Raw genomic sequence first — 20,446 nt, forward strand, 5'->3', positions numbered from 1 at the left:
TGGAGTATGTGCCTATTTAACTGCTATTCCTTTCCCCTTCATGGAGCAGCACAGAAAATGAATTCTTTTAGCTCTTGGTCAAGACCGAAGTTTCTATTTCATATATATTAATTTTACGATATGAGACATGAAAGCCAGGCGCCTTGCAGTACAAGAAAAAACTTCAAGGTGGCTTCCGCGAGTTGGGAACGCTTTCCAGTAGCATGCGCAGTTAAGCGCCGTCCGTTATATACTGGTGGCGCTGTGATCTTTACTAGGCTGACGCAAATGATTCTAAAGATTGGTTTAAAATTTAATTTCTTTACGATGTGGCCGGCGTCATCAATTGATACCGATTGGGGATGCCGTGTAATGTTTAGAAAAACAAAGGCGCCAGTTTTTGTTTGGAGAGCTTTGCTTACGAAAATCACCTAAGCTTAGCTGCTGTGCAGGCTTGTGTTCTTCCTAAATTTTATTGCACGCAGCGAAAATTTTTCAGTGGCCGGAGTCCATGATCTACTATCCTCTCCGATGACGTCTCGTGTGATTTGTATCGTTCCCTTCACTTCAACCGTAGCGTGCATGCTTCGCTAGTATCCTTTTAAACCTTTCACTGCAGTTTTCATCACAGCCCGAGAAGACGAAATAATTCATCGAGCGCTTGCAGACTTCACAAGAATGAATTAACCCTTTGTTACGTTATGTACACAAATATCTACTTGGCGAAATCACAACGTTTTTTAAAGTGTGCTATACATGGAAGTGATGTCTTTGTTTCTGCCGAATTTAGCATCTTTCATATCGCAAACTGGGTGTTCTTGATACCAATAATAAAACCCTCAGGAACGCATAAAGACATTATGCGTTGGCAGTGCGTTAACATTAGCAGCTGTTGATGCTTTTATAGGAAGCAACTTCACTTCCGGTCTAGTGCAGTCACTTATCTACAGCCAGTGGGAATGCTGCGGTCTGTTGACGCCACTGCACTCTAGCCAATGGGCGAATTTCACAAACGACTACGCATTTTGGTCCCATGGGGCTTCTAAGGCAATCGCAATGAGATATTTTTTCCTACAGCTTTATGTGCATGTCCGCACAAAAAAAAGCGCTTTCACGATACTTCGTGTCCTTATATGGCAAGTTCCGGTGTCTGGATGATACAGTTTTGAACCATTCTGAGACCTTGTTTTGTACATTCTGGTAAAAACTTAACCGCTGGTCTTCTGCTTCGGAAAACTGGCGAATTGACTTTCTTGAGGCCTTAATATAGTTTCTGGCCGGAAAAATATTTGCACTCGATCTAACTCCGCAGCGGCGCTTGAAAGGCTTAGGTCGCAAAGTAGTCCGTCGCATATGTCGTAATCCAAACCACCCAACTTATTGCAATTAGGCTTCGAATGCTTCGGCTACGTTGCAGCGAATCACCGCCACGGTCGGTCACACCACTGGCTGCGGCAAAGGAGCGCCGTCTGCCGGTGCACGGAGCCCCGAGCGCCGTGAACCGTAGACGAAGGGTACTGCATCCAGAGCTCGTTGAGCCGCGAACGGCGCGGGCCAACCAACGCACCGAGGGCACTGCCACGGCAGTTGTCCGCGGCTGCTCTTCACAGTCCCCCTTCCTTTCTCTGTCCGCCATCGACGAGTTCCTTGAACCTTGGCTTCTGCGGGCGGCACTGCCGGCCCGTCGCCCCTTTGCGCAGGCTTTTAATTACGCCAACACTCCATCGGACGGGCCGCTGGCCACTATTGTTGCTCCCTGGTAGACCTGCGCCGCAGTCTTCGCACAAAATAAGGAACGCGAGGCTCCTCTGTCCATGCTGTATATCATAGCTCATCTTTGCGTGGTGATCCAAGCAAGAGAGGGAGGGGACGAGATAGAGAGAGTGTTTCCGTTGCCCTGCGACTTATGGTATTCCTAAGCTCCGTAGGCGTGCACACAGAGAATCTCTCTTTCTATGACACACAAAAACAGAAACACACAAGCACTCTATTCCTTCACCCGAACACGGGCACGCAAGGAACCCGTTCAGTGCGTAGAGATCGTCTTATTATCGACGCAATGGGGGACGGGACGGGTCAAGAATGTGCGCTCGTGCGTGCAAGAAAGGTATTACATCACATCTTCACCCGCAGGATTCAGCAGCCATTGACGGTAGTGACGAAATGTTGGCGGTGGTTCGCAGCCAAGAACTAGCTCACTTGCGCATCTTAAGAGCGGGTGAGAAACTTCAGGGCTGCAGACGGCCTCCACGTGAGTTTTTTGTTATTCAGCCGTGAAAAAAATCAAGGTGGAGATCCGAGTTTATTATTCTCTTATGTTCCATTAACGCGGGCGCTTCCGCAAAAGTCGTTGAGCACAAATGAAGAGATAGTTGCTACGGCAACAACACTTTATTGGTGCGGCGGTTTCACTATCTACGACCCTTTCTGAGCGTTCCCCACTGCACATAGAAACGTTCGTAGATATACGCCAGAAAAAAAAAGTCCACTTTAGGCCTCGTGCCCTACGTACCGCGTTGTCGCAGCAGTTGGTAGACGTGCAGCTGTGGAGAAAACCGTGCCTGTGCACTGGAGCCACGATTACAGCCATTTGCGCTGTAGAAGTACAGGGTGACTCAGTATGAAATGGAACACGCCGGCAGTCGCCGAGACCAGGCGGCAAATGCGCATGAACAGTAGGCAGGGCTGGCTGCTCTTTTCGACATGCGCCGGTTGCCGCTCGTTCTCGCCTGCTCTCGGGGTCAGGCGCTCCCATGTTCCCTATCATACTGAGCGACTCTGTCCACCTGCGCTGGGCGTAAAAAGGAAGTGCCGCCCCCACAGTGAGAAAATCATTGCACACCAACCTTCAAATCATTAAATGAACAAGTAATTTGCTGAATAACCTACTTCTCATGTAATACCCCTCCAGTGGTGCCCGTGCACTATGACCGAATAAATCAATGCATAAATAAATGAATACAACGTTATAATTGGGCCTTAAAACAGTGCAATATTTCATACCTCGACTTTTCTTCGAGTTCATTTTAAGTTAGTGAAGGTTAATGAGTGAAAATTGAGTCAAGGTACTGAAAGCTGAAGCAGAACTACAAAACTTGCACACAATGAAGACAACTGAGTTTATATTGGCTGTTTGCGCTTGTTGGTCAGTGATCACGCTTAAAGAATGCACCACGGAAAGACAAGGACAAACGTCCTTGTCCTGTCCTGTCGTCTTTTTTGTTTGTGCTTGTCTTTTCGTGCTGCATTCTTTAACTGAGTTTATGCTTGTGGCATTTTCTTCGCATCCATCATCGCTCTGTTCTAACTGCATTTGTCTACATCTACAATGGAATGCGACCACGAATTAGGATAGAAACAGAACACATTCAAGCCAAGGCGTTGCCCGCAGCAACTACTTGTTTCAACGTGGAGAATCGATCTGTAGCGGCTGCCGTGAGCAGTCGATGCTTTGGCACCTTCAGCTGGTTGCCCCCAGATGCAAGCTTCCTGTCTTCGTTGCTGTCCGGCAGCGCTCAGAAGGCGAAATTAAACGCCTTCTCCCTCTTGAAAACTAAACACATAATTACGTACACTGTAAAAACAAGTACGCCTACATACGAGTAAAATAGCAGTAAGCTGGCTTCTAGGACACTCCCTTTTATTAAAGCTAGAGGACAGGATACTTCATTTTTACTCCTTTCTGCTTACATTGTATACTGACGTAACATGCAAAGGCTTGGCGGTGCATTAATACTTACATTTGGAAGCTATTACAAATGGCAAGTTCAAAACAAGTGCTTAGTAATCACTGTTAGCCCATACGGTGTCCTCCTTGTTTTTTTTTTTGTGCGCTACCACCTGTATAGTGGCCAATCCTTGCATTTAGCCGCTATCTGTCTGTCCATCCGTCCGTCCATCCGTGCATCCTTCCGTCCGTCCGTCCGTCCGTCCGTCCGTCCGTCCGTCCGTCTGTCTGTCTGTCTTTCCGTCCGTCCGTCCGTCCGTCTGTGTCTGTCTGTCTGTCGGCAGCTCACCTGCCAACCGAGTGGTGGGTAACTTCCCAGGTGGGTAACTGCCCAGGGAGAGGTGGGTATACGTGGCCCTACACACCGTGTCAGGCGGCAGCTCAGCCGAACGTGAGAGGTTGCTCGGGAAGGGCAACCTGGATCGCAACCCAGCCCAATCAACCAAAGTCCACCCTGTGGCGTCACCTGCCATAGAAGAACAGTGGCGCATCGCTTGACCGTTGCACCACTGCGCCAGTAGCAGTAGCAAGACTCTCAGGGATCTATGAATGTACAGAATGACCAATTCCGCACATATGGGCATTAAGCCATTATTGCTATCCGAGCAACTGCCATGCGTGAACACTTGACCTGAACACCAGAACCGAAGGAAAGATGATGGTCTCCATCTTTTTCCTGAATTCGATGGGGTTGGTAAGCTATAAGGCTTCTGGCGGCAAATAATTAAGGTTTAGATGCGAGAGATTTAGTAGTAATCTTTTGTGCGGTACTTCATCGAAGGCTTTTTCGATGTGAAGGAAGAGCGTGTCAAGAGGAATATTTAAGTCAAGATGCGAACTAAGGTCGTTGATGAATAGGGCTAATTGGTAATCACAGGAAAGCCCTTTCAAGAAACCATATTGGTTAGGGCTGGTTTTTGTGGAAAAGGAAATGGCGCAGTATTTGACTCACATATCGGCGGACACCTGAACCGCGCCGTAAGAGAAGGAATAAAGGAGGGAATGAAAGAATAATGGAAGAAAAAGCTGCCGTAGTGGAGGGCTCCGGAATAATTTCGACCACCTGGGGATCTTCAACGTGCACTGACATCGCACAGCACACGGGTGCCTATGCGTTTCGCCTCCATTGAAACGGTGATACCCCACGAGGAAGGGGTATTCAGGCGTTTGGTGGTTCGAAAAACGTTTTCTCTTTGTTGTTAAGGCGCTTCAGTTCGCTTTTAAACCACGGTGATGATTTTGTTTTTGCACTGAAGTTATATTTTTTATGACCTACTTTGGTCTTACGAAACTGCTCTGTTTTTATGTCTTATACTTCCTGTTCGTGATAATATTGAAAACTTATTGATTTAATAACCGAATTTCAGTATTAATTTTCGGAAAGCTAAAGCGCCGAAGAGCAGTATTGTTCAGTAGACACTGCTCTCTCTCTCTTTCAAACTTCCAGTAAATCTTGAGTGAGAGTACAGGAAAACATAGATTACACATATAACTGAAAACTCACGTCAGCTTTCGGAGTACACCAAAATTTATTAAAGAGCGATAATAACTGCTAGAACAAGCTTATTAGGCTCTAGAAATTATACTTCTGGAGTAATTTTTGAAAATAATGCTCGATGGAGATAAGCGGGACTCAGAAAAGAGTTTTTCTTCACGTGTCTGCTTCGACAACAGTGGCCGAATCCGGAGGCAACAAACTACGTTTGCACAGTCGTCCACATACCTATCTTTAGAACGCTCGAACGGAACACACTGGGAGCACACTTCTATCATTTCCCATGAATCGTGCTGAACTCCTTATGTCTTTAAGACACGTGTCACGCATGGCAGGCAGCGGCGATTGTCATAAATTCACAACAGAGCACGGCGTTTGAGTGCTCTAGACAAATATATCGATGACAGTACTCCGACAGAGCTGTGCTAGCATCGCGGAAACAGAGAAATAAACGAAATTTAAAATCAGTACACTTAAAGCTAGAACTAAAAACTAAACTATCTTCAGTGAAAGCACTGCAACGCATAGTGCGTAACAACGCAGAATATATTTTTAACAATTTATTTTTCATTTTTAGATAAACATAGTCGTCTATTTTTGCCCCAGGTAGCGCACTGAAAGACATCTAGAACAGGTAATTACATGCAGATAAAAACATACCTCAGCAGGATCAGTTTCCGTTGCGACTGCATAGGAACTTTAAATTGATAACATGGCTGTGAAAAAAACAAAAACAGGTCGGATACCTCAGGGAAAGACGAATCGTATTTGCGGGTCGTTGCGCCTTTTGAAACGAAGGCAATGACAGCGCCGGGCTCTCCTGCGTGTATCTACACAGGTCACGTTCGGTGGCGGCTTTTGTTCGCTTCGGCGCAAATACATTGCGCGGTGATGTGGTAAAACAGACGAGGCGTGCGAAAAGGCGGTTTTACAGACACTCTATAGGCTGCAGAAGTCGAAGCGAATAGAAAGGGGCCTTTCAACTGGTTTTAGTTTTATTTTTCTTGACCTGAGCAGACAGTTTTCTGCTAAACCCGCATCGTGCGTCGCTTAACAACGAAGGCTTACCGAAGGTTGCGTCGTAAGATGTCAGTCTGCGTTGCCAACCAAAGGTCGTCTACGGGGCAGAAATGCCCGTATTCCCCTGTACCAATCCACGCTGGCTCGGGTAAAAACATTATGGTTTTGATTTTTTTCAGCGATTTGGTGTTTCAATTTAGATTTTTCTTTTAGTGCGTAGGCAGAACTGCGTGCCCTGCATCAGCAGGCTTTCTATTTCAAGCAATTTTTTTTATAGCTTGGTAAATGCATAAGGCTGCAGAGGAATGAGCTTTTCCCATTCGATCTCACGCAACATTTTGCAAGACGTTGCTCTTAAAATGCTTTCTTTCCATGAGAAGCAACAGGAAGGACCGCGACCTTTTTCGCCACCTCTCAGACCTGTTTTTTAAATTTTATTCTTTATGGAGGCTGCTCTGGTTGCAAGCGGCCATTTGCGAAATGAAAGAACTTTTTTTCGTTAGGAATGAACACCTAGAAGGCGGAAATTAAACACAGCAATGGCCTACAGAATCGAGCATCCGTCTCTTGGGAAGGATGTGTGGTATTCGACCCCAGTACCACCTAATACCCACCGAATACCCGAAGGATGCCCGTTAGTTTATAATTGGGTACTAGCTTTCTAATGGCCTGCTACCCGTCTTCTCTAGTTTGAAATCCTCAGAGAAAATTGGGTGAATGACTTGAGCTAGTGCACACAAAAGACAATCTAACCGTTGCGCTCTTTGGCCATGTTGCCACTGAGACAATAAATTATAATCGTTGTCATCATCATTAGTATTAAAACGCAAAAATAAAAGAACTTAAGCACACTGCAAGAAGTTCGGCGTCATAGATAATGCGCTAAAATATACGAGGAGCGTTTTCATTTTCGGGCGCAGCCAGGAACTCACCGTGATTGAGATAAACCATATTGCCAGATTTTAAATTGCATGACATTTCCGGGCGAGCAGTGCATTTTCTGTCTTTGATGATAATGATGATGAATTATTTTTATGGCGCAAGGGAATCTGTGGCCAAAGAGAGAGGTGCCAAAGGTGTGGCCAAAGAGAGAATAAAGAGGTGCCGTAGCGGAGAGTTTGTATTTCGACACAAAAAGAAGTCACACGGGGCAAAGAACGAATAAACGGCCTTGCGGTAGGCGAACTCAATACCACATTCCCACAGAGCATATTGTGCAACGTGTGACGTGTAGGCTTGGGCACTGCCACAGACCAGAAAACGCTTGTTTTGCTATTTTCCCCCTCGGAGCTAAATCCAAGCCTTAGAACACCTAAGGTCCCCCTTCTTTAAAATGAGTTTAAAGAACAGTGACAGAAAACTCTTTGCATTGCGCTAGCGAAGCTCATCGATCAGTTTGTGCTGGAAAATGAAATCCGTATGTTAGTAAAGTCGGCGAAATAATTTTTCGCGTTGATCTAAAAAATTTCGTAAACACTAATCGTTGCAAGTTTTGCTCTACTGTTTTACTGTTTTGTGGCAGGCCATTACATCTACAATAATAAAAATAATGAAGAATTTGAGCGCTTTATTAATGTTTCGAATGCTGTAGGCAATTTTGTGTATACTTTTAATAATAATAAAAACCTCTTATTAGAATCGCTTGCTAGGGCTTCCCCAATTTATGGTTAAGACTAAGGGGGAGTTTTGAATCTTATGATGCTTAGACACCAGGAAATGTAATATCTCTGACGGCATTCCTATTCATTTTTCTTTGGTATTTCTTACATACATATCGCTATCTACACTATGTCTCTTACATCCGGTAGTGCTTCCGCATTATGTGAGTTGTCTAAGGGGCTCCTTTTATTTAAATGTGGTGTTAAAAGAGTTCTGTGTAACTACAGGCGAATTACGCTAACCTCTTCAGCATGTAAATTGTTCGAAAATATAATTCAGAGACCAGCTGCACAGTTTTAGGAGCCAAAAAAAATCTAATCAAACCTGCAGCATGCACTTAGGCCAGGGTTTAGCACAATACACAACAGTCAGAGTTTGTCCGTGATATTTTCTATCTAAAGTTGTGGTTGTCACATAAATGCAATATCCACTTATTTATCTGCTGTTTGCGATACCGTAAATTCATTTTGAACTGTTGTTCAAGTTAAACGTCGCATTGAAAAATCTGTTCTTGGTGAACTGGACGTTGAATTTTTGTTCTGCCTGCTCTCAGCACGCCAATTCTGTTCAGATTAACATTATGTTGCTCCGGCACCTTCTGGTGTGCCAAAAAAACTACGCCTAAAGACAGCAACTTTTTAAACTTCATATTAATGACGTCTCGAATAATGTCACATCTAACATTCGCCTTTATGCTGATGATTGTCTACTATGTGACATCAGTCGTTCTCCTCAAAATTATAGCCCTTACGAGTCACATACTTGATTTTGTGGATGGTGCGATAGTCGATAAACGCAGATCAATACATGCAACTCTCTAGCCATGCCACTTTCTAGCAGCTTCTTGCTTTCTGTTTTTGCCTACTCATCTAGTAGCCTGTTAATAGAAAGGCTGCCTGAATACAATTATTTGGGCAATAATTTTTCCTACTAATAAGGGCGGAACATAGTAAATTCATCTGCAGTAAAGCCTTCTTGAAATTAGAATATTTAAAGCGCACTTGCACTCAACCCAAAGAAAAGTTAAACTACTGATGTATAAATCGTTATTCCGCATAATATTCATAGCACTTACGTTATACAAAATCATTAACGACTAAATACATTGCCCAGATCAAAAATGTTCAAAATATACTATTCGTTTCATTTTTCACCGGTATCGCTGAGAGCTTTCTACTACTGCGTCTTCCGTCATTGTAGCCAACAATGTCAAATTTCCAGCATTAGGAATGTTATATCTCTCTTCAAGTATGATCGACTTTCAGGCCCAGATTAACCTACTACTAGGTATTGTGATGACCTTAACCTCGTCCGTGATTTTGCTCCCACAAGTGTATTTAAATATAGTACTAACACGATAGCGTTCAGGGTCGAGTGTCACAGAAAAGCGGGCGTCGTTATCATCGCCTTCGTCTTTGGTCGTAAGCGAAAAATCCATGAAAGATTCCAGATAAGCAACCTAGACCGCTTAAGCACCTAGACCTCTTAAGTCACGGGGGAATCTGACGTCATTACAGCCTGCACACCGGATTGCGAGAAAACTGCCCACCGTGGAAGGTGACAGTGAAATTAATTATTGGTTGCCAGAGGTTGCTCGTGAAAAGCAACCTGGGCCTCACAAGCTCCACCGATGGTGGTGATGGTGGTGAAAACATTTATTATTCATAGAGAGATGGCAGCGATTTATACATAGCAGCAACTGCCATAGCAGGGCAGTGGCGCATCGCTTAACCGCTGCACCATTGCGCTGGGTGTTGTATGATGATTTTCAGGGATCTATGAACATAAAGTGCCAGATGACCAATTGCGCATATGCGGGTATCATCCCATTAACGCTATCGCGTCGTACCCTCAAGGCGGAACTTAAGTCTCGCCCAGCTTTTTCCCCCCACACTATCAAATTTTAGAATATTCTTGCTTGCTCATTTCGCCGGCGTTTTTCGCCGGGCAGCTTTATTGAAGCATGTCGCAACTAATGATCAGAGCCTGCCTTGCTATTGCGGTGGTCCCCATCATAAAACGCCCAACAACTGAGCAGTGGGAGGCCTTGCTGCCCAGCGAGCCCCGGAAGGCCAGGGACGGTTGGTCGAACGGGCATGCCAGGTGACACGGCGACTGGAGTCCTGGGCGGAGGACCCACCCGCTGAGGAGCGCGACACCTCAGCACACACCGACATACCCAGGCCTCCCACGTACCTCTGTGGGAGGCCTGGGTTGTCCACCTGGAAGAAACCGCATCTTCATGGGGCAGTCTCCTGAGCTCCTGCTCACCCTCTCCCACAACAATACGAACTAGGACACGGGTCCTTTAAAATAAACGTTTTTCTTTCTCGTTCACGGATGCAGCAGCTATAGTCGTATACAACTTAAGTCTGCGGTGAAGCTCCGCCCACATTCACGACCGCCGCACAGAATTCTTCCGCGACAAAAAAGTAGTACATAGTTGAAAGTTTTCTTGTTACCAAAGCACGAAACTGATCACCAGAGAAATTATAAGCTCTAGAATTTTGGTATCGGGCGCGTTTAATGAAATCAAACATTCAAAAGTTGGTTTCGTTTACTGTTGTGTTTGGCGAGCGGAGCAATACAGGGCGCCGTGGCCCAGTGTTAGCAACTGCTGTTTTTTTTAAGTTGTATCCTACTATAATGTTTTTCTCTTTCTCCTCCTCACATATTTTATTAACGCAGCTGGAAAATAATCAAACATCTCGTTTTCTTACGTGTTTTCTTCTTTTCCTCTCTTTTTTGTTTATTGCCTCGTATTTGTTTTCCTTGCATGTTGACCTTATCTTTCAATATATACTGTTTATTGTTTGCACTCCAACTTCTGGTGTAGCTCGAGATGCGGCTGCAGTGGGTGCAAATAAATATGCGAAAGTGGGCATAACCCTTGTGTTGCTTTGTAAAGTGTTGCATGATTTATCTTCCTGCATTGCTCGATACCTTTCACTGCCTATGCGATAAACACAAATCCCGCACTCCAGAAACGTCTCTTCTTACACAGCGAGTGTACGGCTGAGCGACTGAAAGCGATGGACAGGAACATTATATGGAGGAAGAAGTTATAATTCTTTAATACCGTGGTTGTCTTCGCCCAGGGATTCCATGATACTCAACACGCAAGAGTGAAATAACATTTCGCATCCCCACAGCCACATGGATAAGGCACTTCTCTTGCGTTAAAAATAAGAGCAACATAAAGACGTACACAAGCGAGGAACAAAGGACGACGCTCTGCTGAGATCTAATTCTTTTAATAATGTACATAAATTATACCCGGTGTTTCAGGGAAGACTAAGTAATTTTCAAAAATTGTTTTTTTGAAGTAAAAAATGGCTTTTGGGGCATAGCACTACCTGCGTTTGTGGACACCGGAAAGCCAGTGAATTGTCTTAAGTAGAAAGGTGGTCAGCTCATTTCTGACATTTATTTTTAACTATCAGGGGAACTGGTTGCAATCAGAGATTTGTAGCCAGTCGTTAGTAATAGACATTTCAGTTTTTAGAAATTCGAAAACGCGGTCATCCTCGCCGCTGTGGCTCGACAAATTATGGCAACATCGTGACAAAATACATGCGCTTCGAAAAGCATGATGGCAAAGCAACCTTTCCAATGTACGTAAGTAGTATAAAAAGCAAAATTTTCTCGAGTCACAGAGCCAAGAGTAATCGTGTTTTCTAAGTTGTAAAAACTGATATGGTTGTTACAAATGATCGGCAACAAATCTCTAATTGAAACTATACGCCTAAGTTAAAAAGTTAATTAATAAAAATTAGTTAACCAGCTTATTACGTAAGGCGATTCGCTGGTTTTCTGGTGTCCACCAACACTGGTAATACTATGCTGAAAAAGGCATATTTTTACCTCAAGAAATCACTTTTTTGAGAATTGCTAAAGTCTTCCCTAACACCTGGTATAGGCAAGCAGTCACAGTGCCTATCAGCTGCAGAAAACGTAATGAATGTGTAGAGGGTCATAAAAACAAAAAAAGGATCACATTTGACACTGAAACGGGCTAAAAGTGATAGAAGAAAAGCGAAGTATGAATCTTCAAAGCGAAGAATAATATAACAGGCCGAAAAAAAGCCAAAGAAGCGTGTTTAATTCGATGATTGTTAGAAGACAGAGAGATGCAAGGAGATGCATTAAAAGGTGAATGAAAAGAAGAACAGCATAAAACCTTCGGAGATGATTGAGTGCATCGAACAGTTGAGACCAGTGAAGATAATGAGTAACGTAAACATGATGAATAATTCATCAAAATCGAATACCGAAATAGGAATACCGAGGCATCACCAGCAAAATAAACTCCCTCTTTTTGATCAAGTATGCTTCTTTGACTTCACGGGAAACACAATCGCGGCTTCTATCTAAAGCAACAGTTTCGTCAAGAAGGGGCATGTCCTAGTGGTCTCAGGAACCCGTACAGTGTAGCGGCAGCGGTGGAAGGTTCATGTTCCATGAAACGCTCATGCAAACATGGCACCGTTTGACCAATGTAAGCTTTACCACTTTACATGCGAGAGGTATCTGATAACTAACCCTTTCAGTAAATTTTACATACTATAGGGTAAGTTTGCTATCTATTGTTGTCAGAAGAAAGAAAAGGAAAGTGCACAGGCCTGCTCACTCGCTCAAGCCGAGCCACAATCGCTACCGCGTGCAGATAGTAGGAGAGTTGAAAGATGGGATAGAAAGACAGGACAGTAAAGACGCGCTAAAGACAAGGCCGATCCCGGAGGTAGTGCAATACCGGGCCAACCGGTGGCGGGAGTGAAGCATCCATCAAACTCACCAACACATTTCCAAAAAATAAGTCCAATTGGACCCGTAACAGATACTCTACGGGGTCCGGACAAAAGCCTATAACTATCGGGTATGTTTTGTTCCGCAAGATTGTTGCTTTTTTTTTCAGTGTTTATACGATGTCAACGAGCAGCCAGCTTTCAAGGAGCAGAAAAAAACAACAGGGACGTTGTGCTTAGAGGCCGCATTTTAAGATCTTAGGCTACACGGTGTTCGCTCGTAAGGAACAACTTCTGGCCTCTTTATTTCACCAGAAACCCGATTGTGCTTGCTCTTGACTTATTTTTTGAAAGAAGGTATCATTTAAAGCCGTCAGGATGCCTGTGGACCCTAAAGACAAGTGCAAGCTTCTGTGCTGGTGGTATGTTGGTGTATGGGGTTTAAGGTCCCAAAGCGACTCGGGACTGCTTGGTAAAGGGCTTTGGATAATTTTCACTGGATGGAGTTCTTCAACGTGCCCTGACATCGCAGAGTACATATGCCTCTAGCATTTCGCATCAATCTAAATGCGAACGCCACGGCCGGGATCGAACCCACGTATTTCGGGTGAGCGGCCGAGCACCATACTTAAGCTTGTTTGTATGGTATGACACCATGACTTCATAATGGCCGTTTGCAGACCTCATGTGGCAACGGCTCGCTTCATTTTTTAAGAGTGGGCTGATTCATAAGAGAAAAAAACCCTGCTGAGCCTGCGGACGATACAAACAGCAAAATTTATCTTTTGATATAGAGCATTCGAAGTCTAAAAATTGCAACTTTACACTTTCCGTAGCTCTTACCTAATTCCACCCATTTTTCGTGTTCTCTGAAAATTCTTAAAACCTCAGTTGTCTTTTAACCCAATTTTAACGCAAGAGAACTAAGAGCCAAGTAAACAAGCAAAAAATGTTTTGCTCGAATACATACTGTAGACAGGCGCGCATACCGACGCACAGCTTACTCCCTTCGCTGGCGCCACCATGCGGCCAGACTAGTTTAGAGCACACCATGTTAGCCTGATTAGGGCTAGCGGTCCCTCCTGATTATTCTGAATGCAAGCTCAGCAATAAAGTTCCCTAATGCAAGTTACCTTTGCGAATGAGCACTCACACTCCTTGCCTTGGCCTCACAGGCCTGGGTTCAGTGCTAGACGCCGGCCCAACGCAGGGTCAGGACTCTTCCACTGTTCGTCTCTTGGTGCTTTTTTGTAACGATAGCTACGTCACGGTAGCATTTCGAGCCTTCAGCGTGGCGGCGCGCCACGCTGTCACGTGGCGCGGAGAAGCTGCCGGCGGCGCGGCGCCGTGGCTGATCACGTGGTTCGTCACGTGGTTCGTCACGAGACCAAGCTCCACTCAGCCAGCTGTAGCTATCACGTCACTCCAGGTTTAACCAGAGCTAAACCACCGCCAATTTTCTTTTTTTTTTCCAGCATCCATATCAAGGAACAAAAGTGACAAAATGCGAATGAATAGCCGGAGGAAACTCACCGCCTGTTCGCGGAGGACCACAGTGATCGCAAAAACAGGTAAAACCATCGGCAGTCTGTGAAATGCGTGTCTTTCACCTGTATACTTATAAGCAGTCACACGCAAAGCATGGATCATTGTGGAAGCCAGAGTTGGCGTGGGAAAATCAAAAGCCGGATTCACGAGTCTAAGTGTCATGCGTAACTACAATTCATCGTCAACTCGCACAGATGCGGTGCTTCGTGGGGCTGAAAAAATATCGCGAAAAATATCTTTATAAATTTAACAAAATATTATAATTTTTCTTAATTTTTATGGACATGTGCCTCAAAAAGTGCCGAAAAATTGGCTGGAGCTTGGCGCATGATAGCTTTAGATGCTCATCGGCCACTGAACCCAACACAGCCCGCATAAACGTGGTGCTAACATTGGGCGTTCACAAGGATATGGCGGAAACAAAAAGAACTGGTGACCAAAAAGCGCCTTCTGTTTCACACTTTTGTAACTGCTCGTTACTCTAGAAATACGTTGCACTATAAACCCGGAAAGGTGTCAGTCGGACTCCCTTACTCACTTTATTTTGAAAATTCTCAGCGGACGAGAGACGCTCCCGTCGTGGAGTTGGTTACAAAAATAACAGGAGATGACAGAATGGAGTAATAGTCATGTGAAGTGCCCGTAAACGACACTGTTTGATAAACAGTTGCAGTGGAGGCACAGCCAATGGCATTTATACCCAACATGCAACGCAATCTGCTTTGCAAAGCTGTTCAGGTGACTACCATGTGCAAATAAAACAGACTTGTGGCACGTGAGGATGAAGAAAGGAAGTTGCAGTAATAAAGACACGAAAGTGCAACGACGAGTGAACGGTCAGCACCACGTGCCTTCGTCTCACGAGATGACATGGTTGTAAACCCGAACACGCGCACCGGTCCCGGCGTCACGTAAGGCTACGATGACCAAGCGCGCACTGTTTGTTTATATCGACATGCAGGTACGTGCTCCAGCGGGGAGTGCCCACCGCTTTGGCTTGCCGAACACGACCCCATCTCCTCTGCGCACGCTCAGCCAGCAACCGCCGGCCGCTTGTCCCCACAGTCGGCCGACCTCCAGCGTTCGATTCTAAGAAGCTCAGCGGGTGGTGTACGTGCGAGTGTATGTGGCAGGCTGGGCCAGCTTTGTTTATGTTGCGGATTTGGGACGAAGAAAAACCGATTCCCCCCCCCCCCCCCCCCCCAATTCAGAACAGTTCTGGGAAATCAAGAAGAAAACAAAAACTACGACGACAAGGTGCTCGACGGGAAGGGTGATTCGACGACGTAAGACAATATAACGGCAGCATCAACGGCAACTCAACAAACGCTGCCGCGTAGAGCTACGACAACAACTAAAAGAGGATTAAACGTGACCAGTGGGCATTGCGAAAAGGTAGGTCAAACGACAGAGCTTCAACGTACGGGTAAAAAAAAAAGTTTTATGCTTGTCCTACCTACGTGCGTAGCGATGTTTGAAAGAAGCGGAAAACGAGTTTTTCTTCCCTCCGGATGAGTTGGCAGAGGAGCTTTCGAGGAAAATAATTCCATGCGCTGAATGCGAGCAGGGATGCGACCCTCTCTGCTTCGAGGACGGCGTCGGAATCGCTTATCGGGCTGCTGCAAAAACTTTTCAATAGCACTCGGCCGTGGATAGGGCCAATGCAGGTGGGGAATGACAAAAGAAATGGTTTAGAGAAACGGGAGAAAGGAATGATAATCAAAAGTGTCCAAAGGCCGCTGCTAAAGCGTTGGGGAAAGTGTGCGCAGGAACAAACAAGGCAAACAGCGAGAGGCAAAATTACGAGCCCATGGAGAATGCAGGCAGAGATAACCAGGTGGCTCCAGGTTGTGAGAACTTAGAAGTCAGTGACTCAGAAGTAGTTCTTGAAAATAAAACGTAAAAGAAAAAAGAATGAGTAGGTTTTTCAAGGGGATTTTTGTTCCGGCGTGCATCTCGCGCATCGGTGGACGAGCACTATGACGCGATTTCGCAAATACGCGGAACGTTCGGATCGTTTCTCGATTCCATCGCTCTGCCGAAAGGACGTTCCTCTTCCTGGAAAATTCTCTGAGCGCCTTCGCGTACACACAGGTTGGCGGCGTATTTCCAGGTAGGCGGCGAAGGTTCATCTTCGTCACATCGCCTCTGAGCTACTCGTGTGCATAGGACGCGAGTGTAGGAAGGCATAACGAATAAACAGCGCTAAAGACGAGGACGAAGAGTAAACAGGAGTAAACCAACTAGCCCAGTTCTTCTCTATTTTAGGAAGGCGGCAGCACTGGAATTCCCGGAATCATGATAGAAATTAGAGCTAGGTGATAAGTAGGAGGCAGGTTGCTTCCACAGCATACTGGAAAGCTATCTCAGGAGATGAAAGTTGAAACGCCAAAGCATAAAGGCGCCTATCTACGAAGACGTAATGTAACTGGCAGAGGTATTAAATTTATTCAATAAGCTCAAGTTAGCCGCAATAATGAAGTTTAATATGAATAGAATCGAGAATGCTCTAAAGAATGGCGGTAGCCTAAAAGCGGTGAAGGGAAAACTAGGCATAGGTAAAAACCCGATGTATGCGTTAAGGAACAAACGCGAGAATTGTCTTTAGCAATATGATAAAGATAGTTATATGAATAAGATAGCAATATGAATAAGATAGTTAGGCGGCTCCTCGGATCCAATGGCGGCGCCTCCGGCCGCCGCCATTGCACCCGTGGAGCCACCGAAGTGTTCTACACAAATCTATACAATACTCAATGCAATCAGGAGGTTAATGAGAGAGGCAGTAGGGCACATCACTGGGACATCCCGCCAGTAAGGAAAGAGGAAGAAAAGAAAGTTTTATGACGAATGCAAAGGGGGAACGCAGCTGGTAAGGATCAGGTAACAGCAGATCTGTTGAAGGACGGAGGGTAGATTGTGCTAGGAAAATTAGCCATCTCGTATATGCAATTCCTTACGATCTCGAGAGTACCAGACGTTTTGGAAGAACGCTGTCATCTTGATCTATAAGAAAGGAGATGTAAAGGACATGAAAAATTAGGCGGAACAGCTTATCGTCCACTGCCTATAAGTTATTTACTAAGGCAATCGCTAACAGGGTCCGGACAACCTTAGACTTCAATCAACCAAATGACCAGGTAGACTTTCGTAAAGGGTACTCGACAATAGACCATATTCACACTACGGATGAGGTGATAGAGAAATGCGCATAGTATGATCGAGCGCTATATATAGCCGTTATAGGTTAGGAAAAGGCATTTGACTCAGTCGAATTTTTAGCCGTCATGCAGCCATTGCGGAATCAGGGTGTATATGAGCCTTATTTGAAAATACTGGAAGGTATATACCGACGGCACAGCTACTATTGTGTTTCATAAAGTCAGCAATAAGATTCCAATAACGAAGGGTGTTAGGCATGGAGACAATATCGCCAGTGCTATTCGCCGCCTGTTTACAGCAGGTGTTCTGAGGCCTGGACTGGGAACAGTTGCGGATAAGTGTTAATGGAGAATTCCTTAGTAGCCTGTGATTCACTGATGAGATTACCTAAGTCACTGCTGTAGAACATGATCATTGTATCAAACATGATATATGATGAACTGCAAAAGCATGATCAATTAGTTATACAGGAAGACCAGAGCGGTGAGCCTAAGAAGTCATCTTTTTACCACGGGAACTCGATCTACACGTTCCGAGCATTCTTAGCAACTTCAAGTTATCGTCCTGTGCGGCCGATTTTCCTAATTTATATCGGATTAAATTTTTCGGCTCTCTCTTTTTTTGGACTCAACGGTGAAGGTAGCAGGAGTGAGGCAGAGCTTGGAGTACCTTTAATGCCATTCCCGTGGGTGCTTCGATTTCGCTCCTATGCTTTAATTTAAGGTTTCTGTTAAAGAGTTTGTCGCAGGCAACATAGCAGAAAATTAGGCCCCAAAATAAAACTAACTGTTGACTCTTTGATTTACGTATCACTGCGCTGATGGCAGAGCGGCAAACCGCAACTGTACTGGCTGAAAGCATTCCACGCGTTGGTTGACTCCTCCTACCTTCAGCGCTGAGTTAAAGAAAAGGTGGGAGCCGGGACGTTTAATTCAATTTAAGTTAGGAAAATTGGCCGCAAAGGAAAGTAATTCGAAGTTTCTAAGACTGCTTGGAACGTGTAGATCGAGTTCTCGCAGTAAAAAGACGACTTCAGATTCATCTTTAGCGCACCTTTAGGTTACGGACACCCCAGCGAGCTGCGGAAAGAAAAATGATAAGCGTAACGCTCAGATACAGAAAGAGGGCAGTGTGGGTCAGAGATCAAACAAGGGTTAATGACATCGTAGTAGAAATCAAGAAGAAATGGGCGTGGGCGGGGCATTTAATGTGAAGGCAAGATAGCCGATGGTCCTTAAGAGTAAGGGAGTGGATTCCAAGAGAAACCACGCGTAGCAGAGGACGGCTGACAGGCGGGTAGATGATCGAGATTAAGAAGTTTGAGAGGATAGGGTGGCTGCAGCTGGAAAAAGACAGGGTTAATTAGACAGATATGGGAGAAGCCTTTGTCCTGCAGTGGGCGTAGTCAGGCTGATGACGATGATGTAGACGATGATGATGTTATAGCTTCACAGATATAGCACATCAGATCCAATGGCCTGAAAGGTTAGCGCCCCGATTTCCTGTCAGCCTTAATGAACATGCGAGCCTTTAATTTGCTCTCGACTGACACCAAACTTTTGCGAGAGTTCGGACTTATATCCATCTATGAGGCTCAAAGTCTCTGCGCGAAATTTTTTTTCCTATAAGAACAAAATCATTTTGGTGGCCAACATTGACCGAGGGTTTTACATGACGGGACATTTCTTGCCTTGGGCAAGGGTAGAGGTTGCTGAAAAAGCCTACCTCAAAAAAACTACTTGCTGAAAAAGTTTAGAGTTTCCAGCCATGCAGGCAAGCTAGGGGAAATATATAATAAGAAAGCCATCCACTGGCGTCAAAAAAACAACGAATATTTACGTACTCGATTTTTGGCCCGGCCTTGTTAGCTTCACAGTTCGCCAGTACACGTTATGCTCGCAATATTCGTGGCACTGTTTGGACTTTCCGAACTTGGAGCTTTGAACTTCCTGAACTATGTAGAAATAATGTAGAAAGCGTAAAGTTCTGCCCCATATTTTCTTCCAAATATGGCACCAGCTAGGTATGCTGGGATACTAGGATTAGAAAGCGCACACAAGACAAGATAAGACTTTCAATGGAGAGCGTCATAGCACCGCGCAATGATGCCTTGCCAACGCTGGGCTCTCGCGTCAATGTTTGGTACTGTCAGATTTGGGTACTGGCCGATCAATGTGGCCAGGCAATGAATAGGAATGAGTGCCGCCGCGAATGCGATAGTTGCAGGTCACGCCATAATCGTGGCTTCAATGCGCTCCTTTTGGTTGCCATCTATTGACAGAGAAACAAGTGTCAGTGGTCGGAACGCGCCCTACTGAAGCGTTTTGAGCTTTTCTGCAGCACCCAGTAGATGCCACTTTGCAGGCTAGAATATTTAATCGCACTTCTCAAACGCGTATATTTAGAAAACATCGAGTACAATGCCACGGAAGAATAAATCAGCTGCAACACGAAGCGTTATAATAAGGCGGCCAGGTACTCCCGTGTGCAATGTTTACGCGAGAAAGAAATAATGAGGCCTCAACTGCAAAAACTGAGTAAAAATAAAGAAGTCGATATGCAAAGTTGATGCACAGCATCGTGCTGTCATTGGTCGACGTAGAGAATGGCGTGCGTCTTGTTTAGCGGCAGGATTGGTGCTGACGGTAGCGTAAATGGTCCAGAGAATACAATCTGGTACCAGACCAGGCAGGTGAGCACACTGGCAATCAGGTTCAGGGTGGAAGGAACCACCTGCAAGGAAGAAAAGGAGTGCGATCAACAAGAGAAAAAAAGACAAAAAGAGCACAACTATTCCGCTTTTAGATTAAGACAAGGATATGCACTGGTGGGAGCAGACGCTGTCCAACACTGTGAATACTACTTGAAGCTTACATTGGAAATGCATTTAACCAAATTAGCCTGAGCGCCTGCTGTAAATAAGCGCATCAGGTTATGTCCATTTGTTTTCCAAGAGGGACAAATAAACCTTGCTTTCTTGTCCTCTAACTGAAGTGTAGCGTCTGAATTATATTATAGCGCTATTCCGCAGTTCACAACACATAACACCAGGTAGGCTGGTTCACAGATAAGCGATTTCGTGGCCACCGTACTCCGGAGAGCGCCGCTCAC

The 20,446-nt window shown here is 45.1% G+C and overlaps 1 protein-coding gene and 1 pseudogene across 1 annotated transcript in view; one reads left to right on the forward strand and one right to left on the reverse strand.

Annotated features, from left to right (window-relative positions):
• Positions 1–1,742, forward strand: part of LOC144119994 (uncharacterized) — a 31,115-nt pseudogene extending 29,373 nt beyond the window's left edge.
• An 18,179-nt stretch (positions 1,743–19,921) lies between these two features.
• The window catches only part of LOC144119995 (Na(+)/citrate cotransporter-like), a 28,815-nt gene continuing 28,290 nt past the window's right edge, over positions 19,922–20,446 (reverse strand). Inside the window, exon 8 of the mRNA XM_077652483.1 lies at positions 19,922–20,068. Coding sequence (XP_077508609.1) covers positions 19,922–20,068 — 147 coding nt within the window. The remainder of the gene's footprint in view (positions 20,069–20,446) is intronic.

The sequence above is a fragment of the Amblyomma americanum genome, chromosome 2 (genome assembly GCF_052857255.1).
Source record: "Amblyomma americanum isolate KBUSLIRL-KWMA chromosome 2, ASM5285725v1, whole genome shotgun sequence".
Taxonomy (NCBI): domain Eukaryota; kingdom Metazoa; phylum Arthropoda; class Arachnida; order Ixodida; family Ixodidae; genus Amblyomma; species Amblyomma americanum.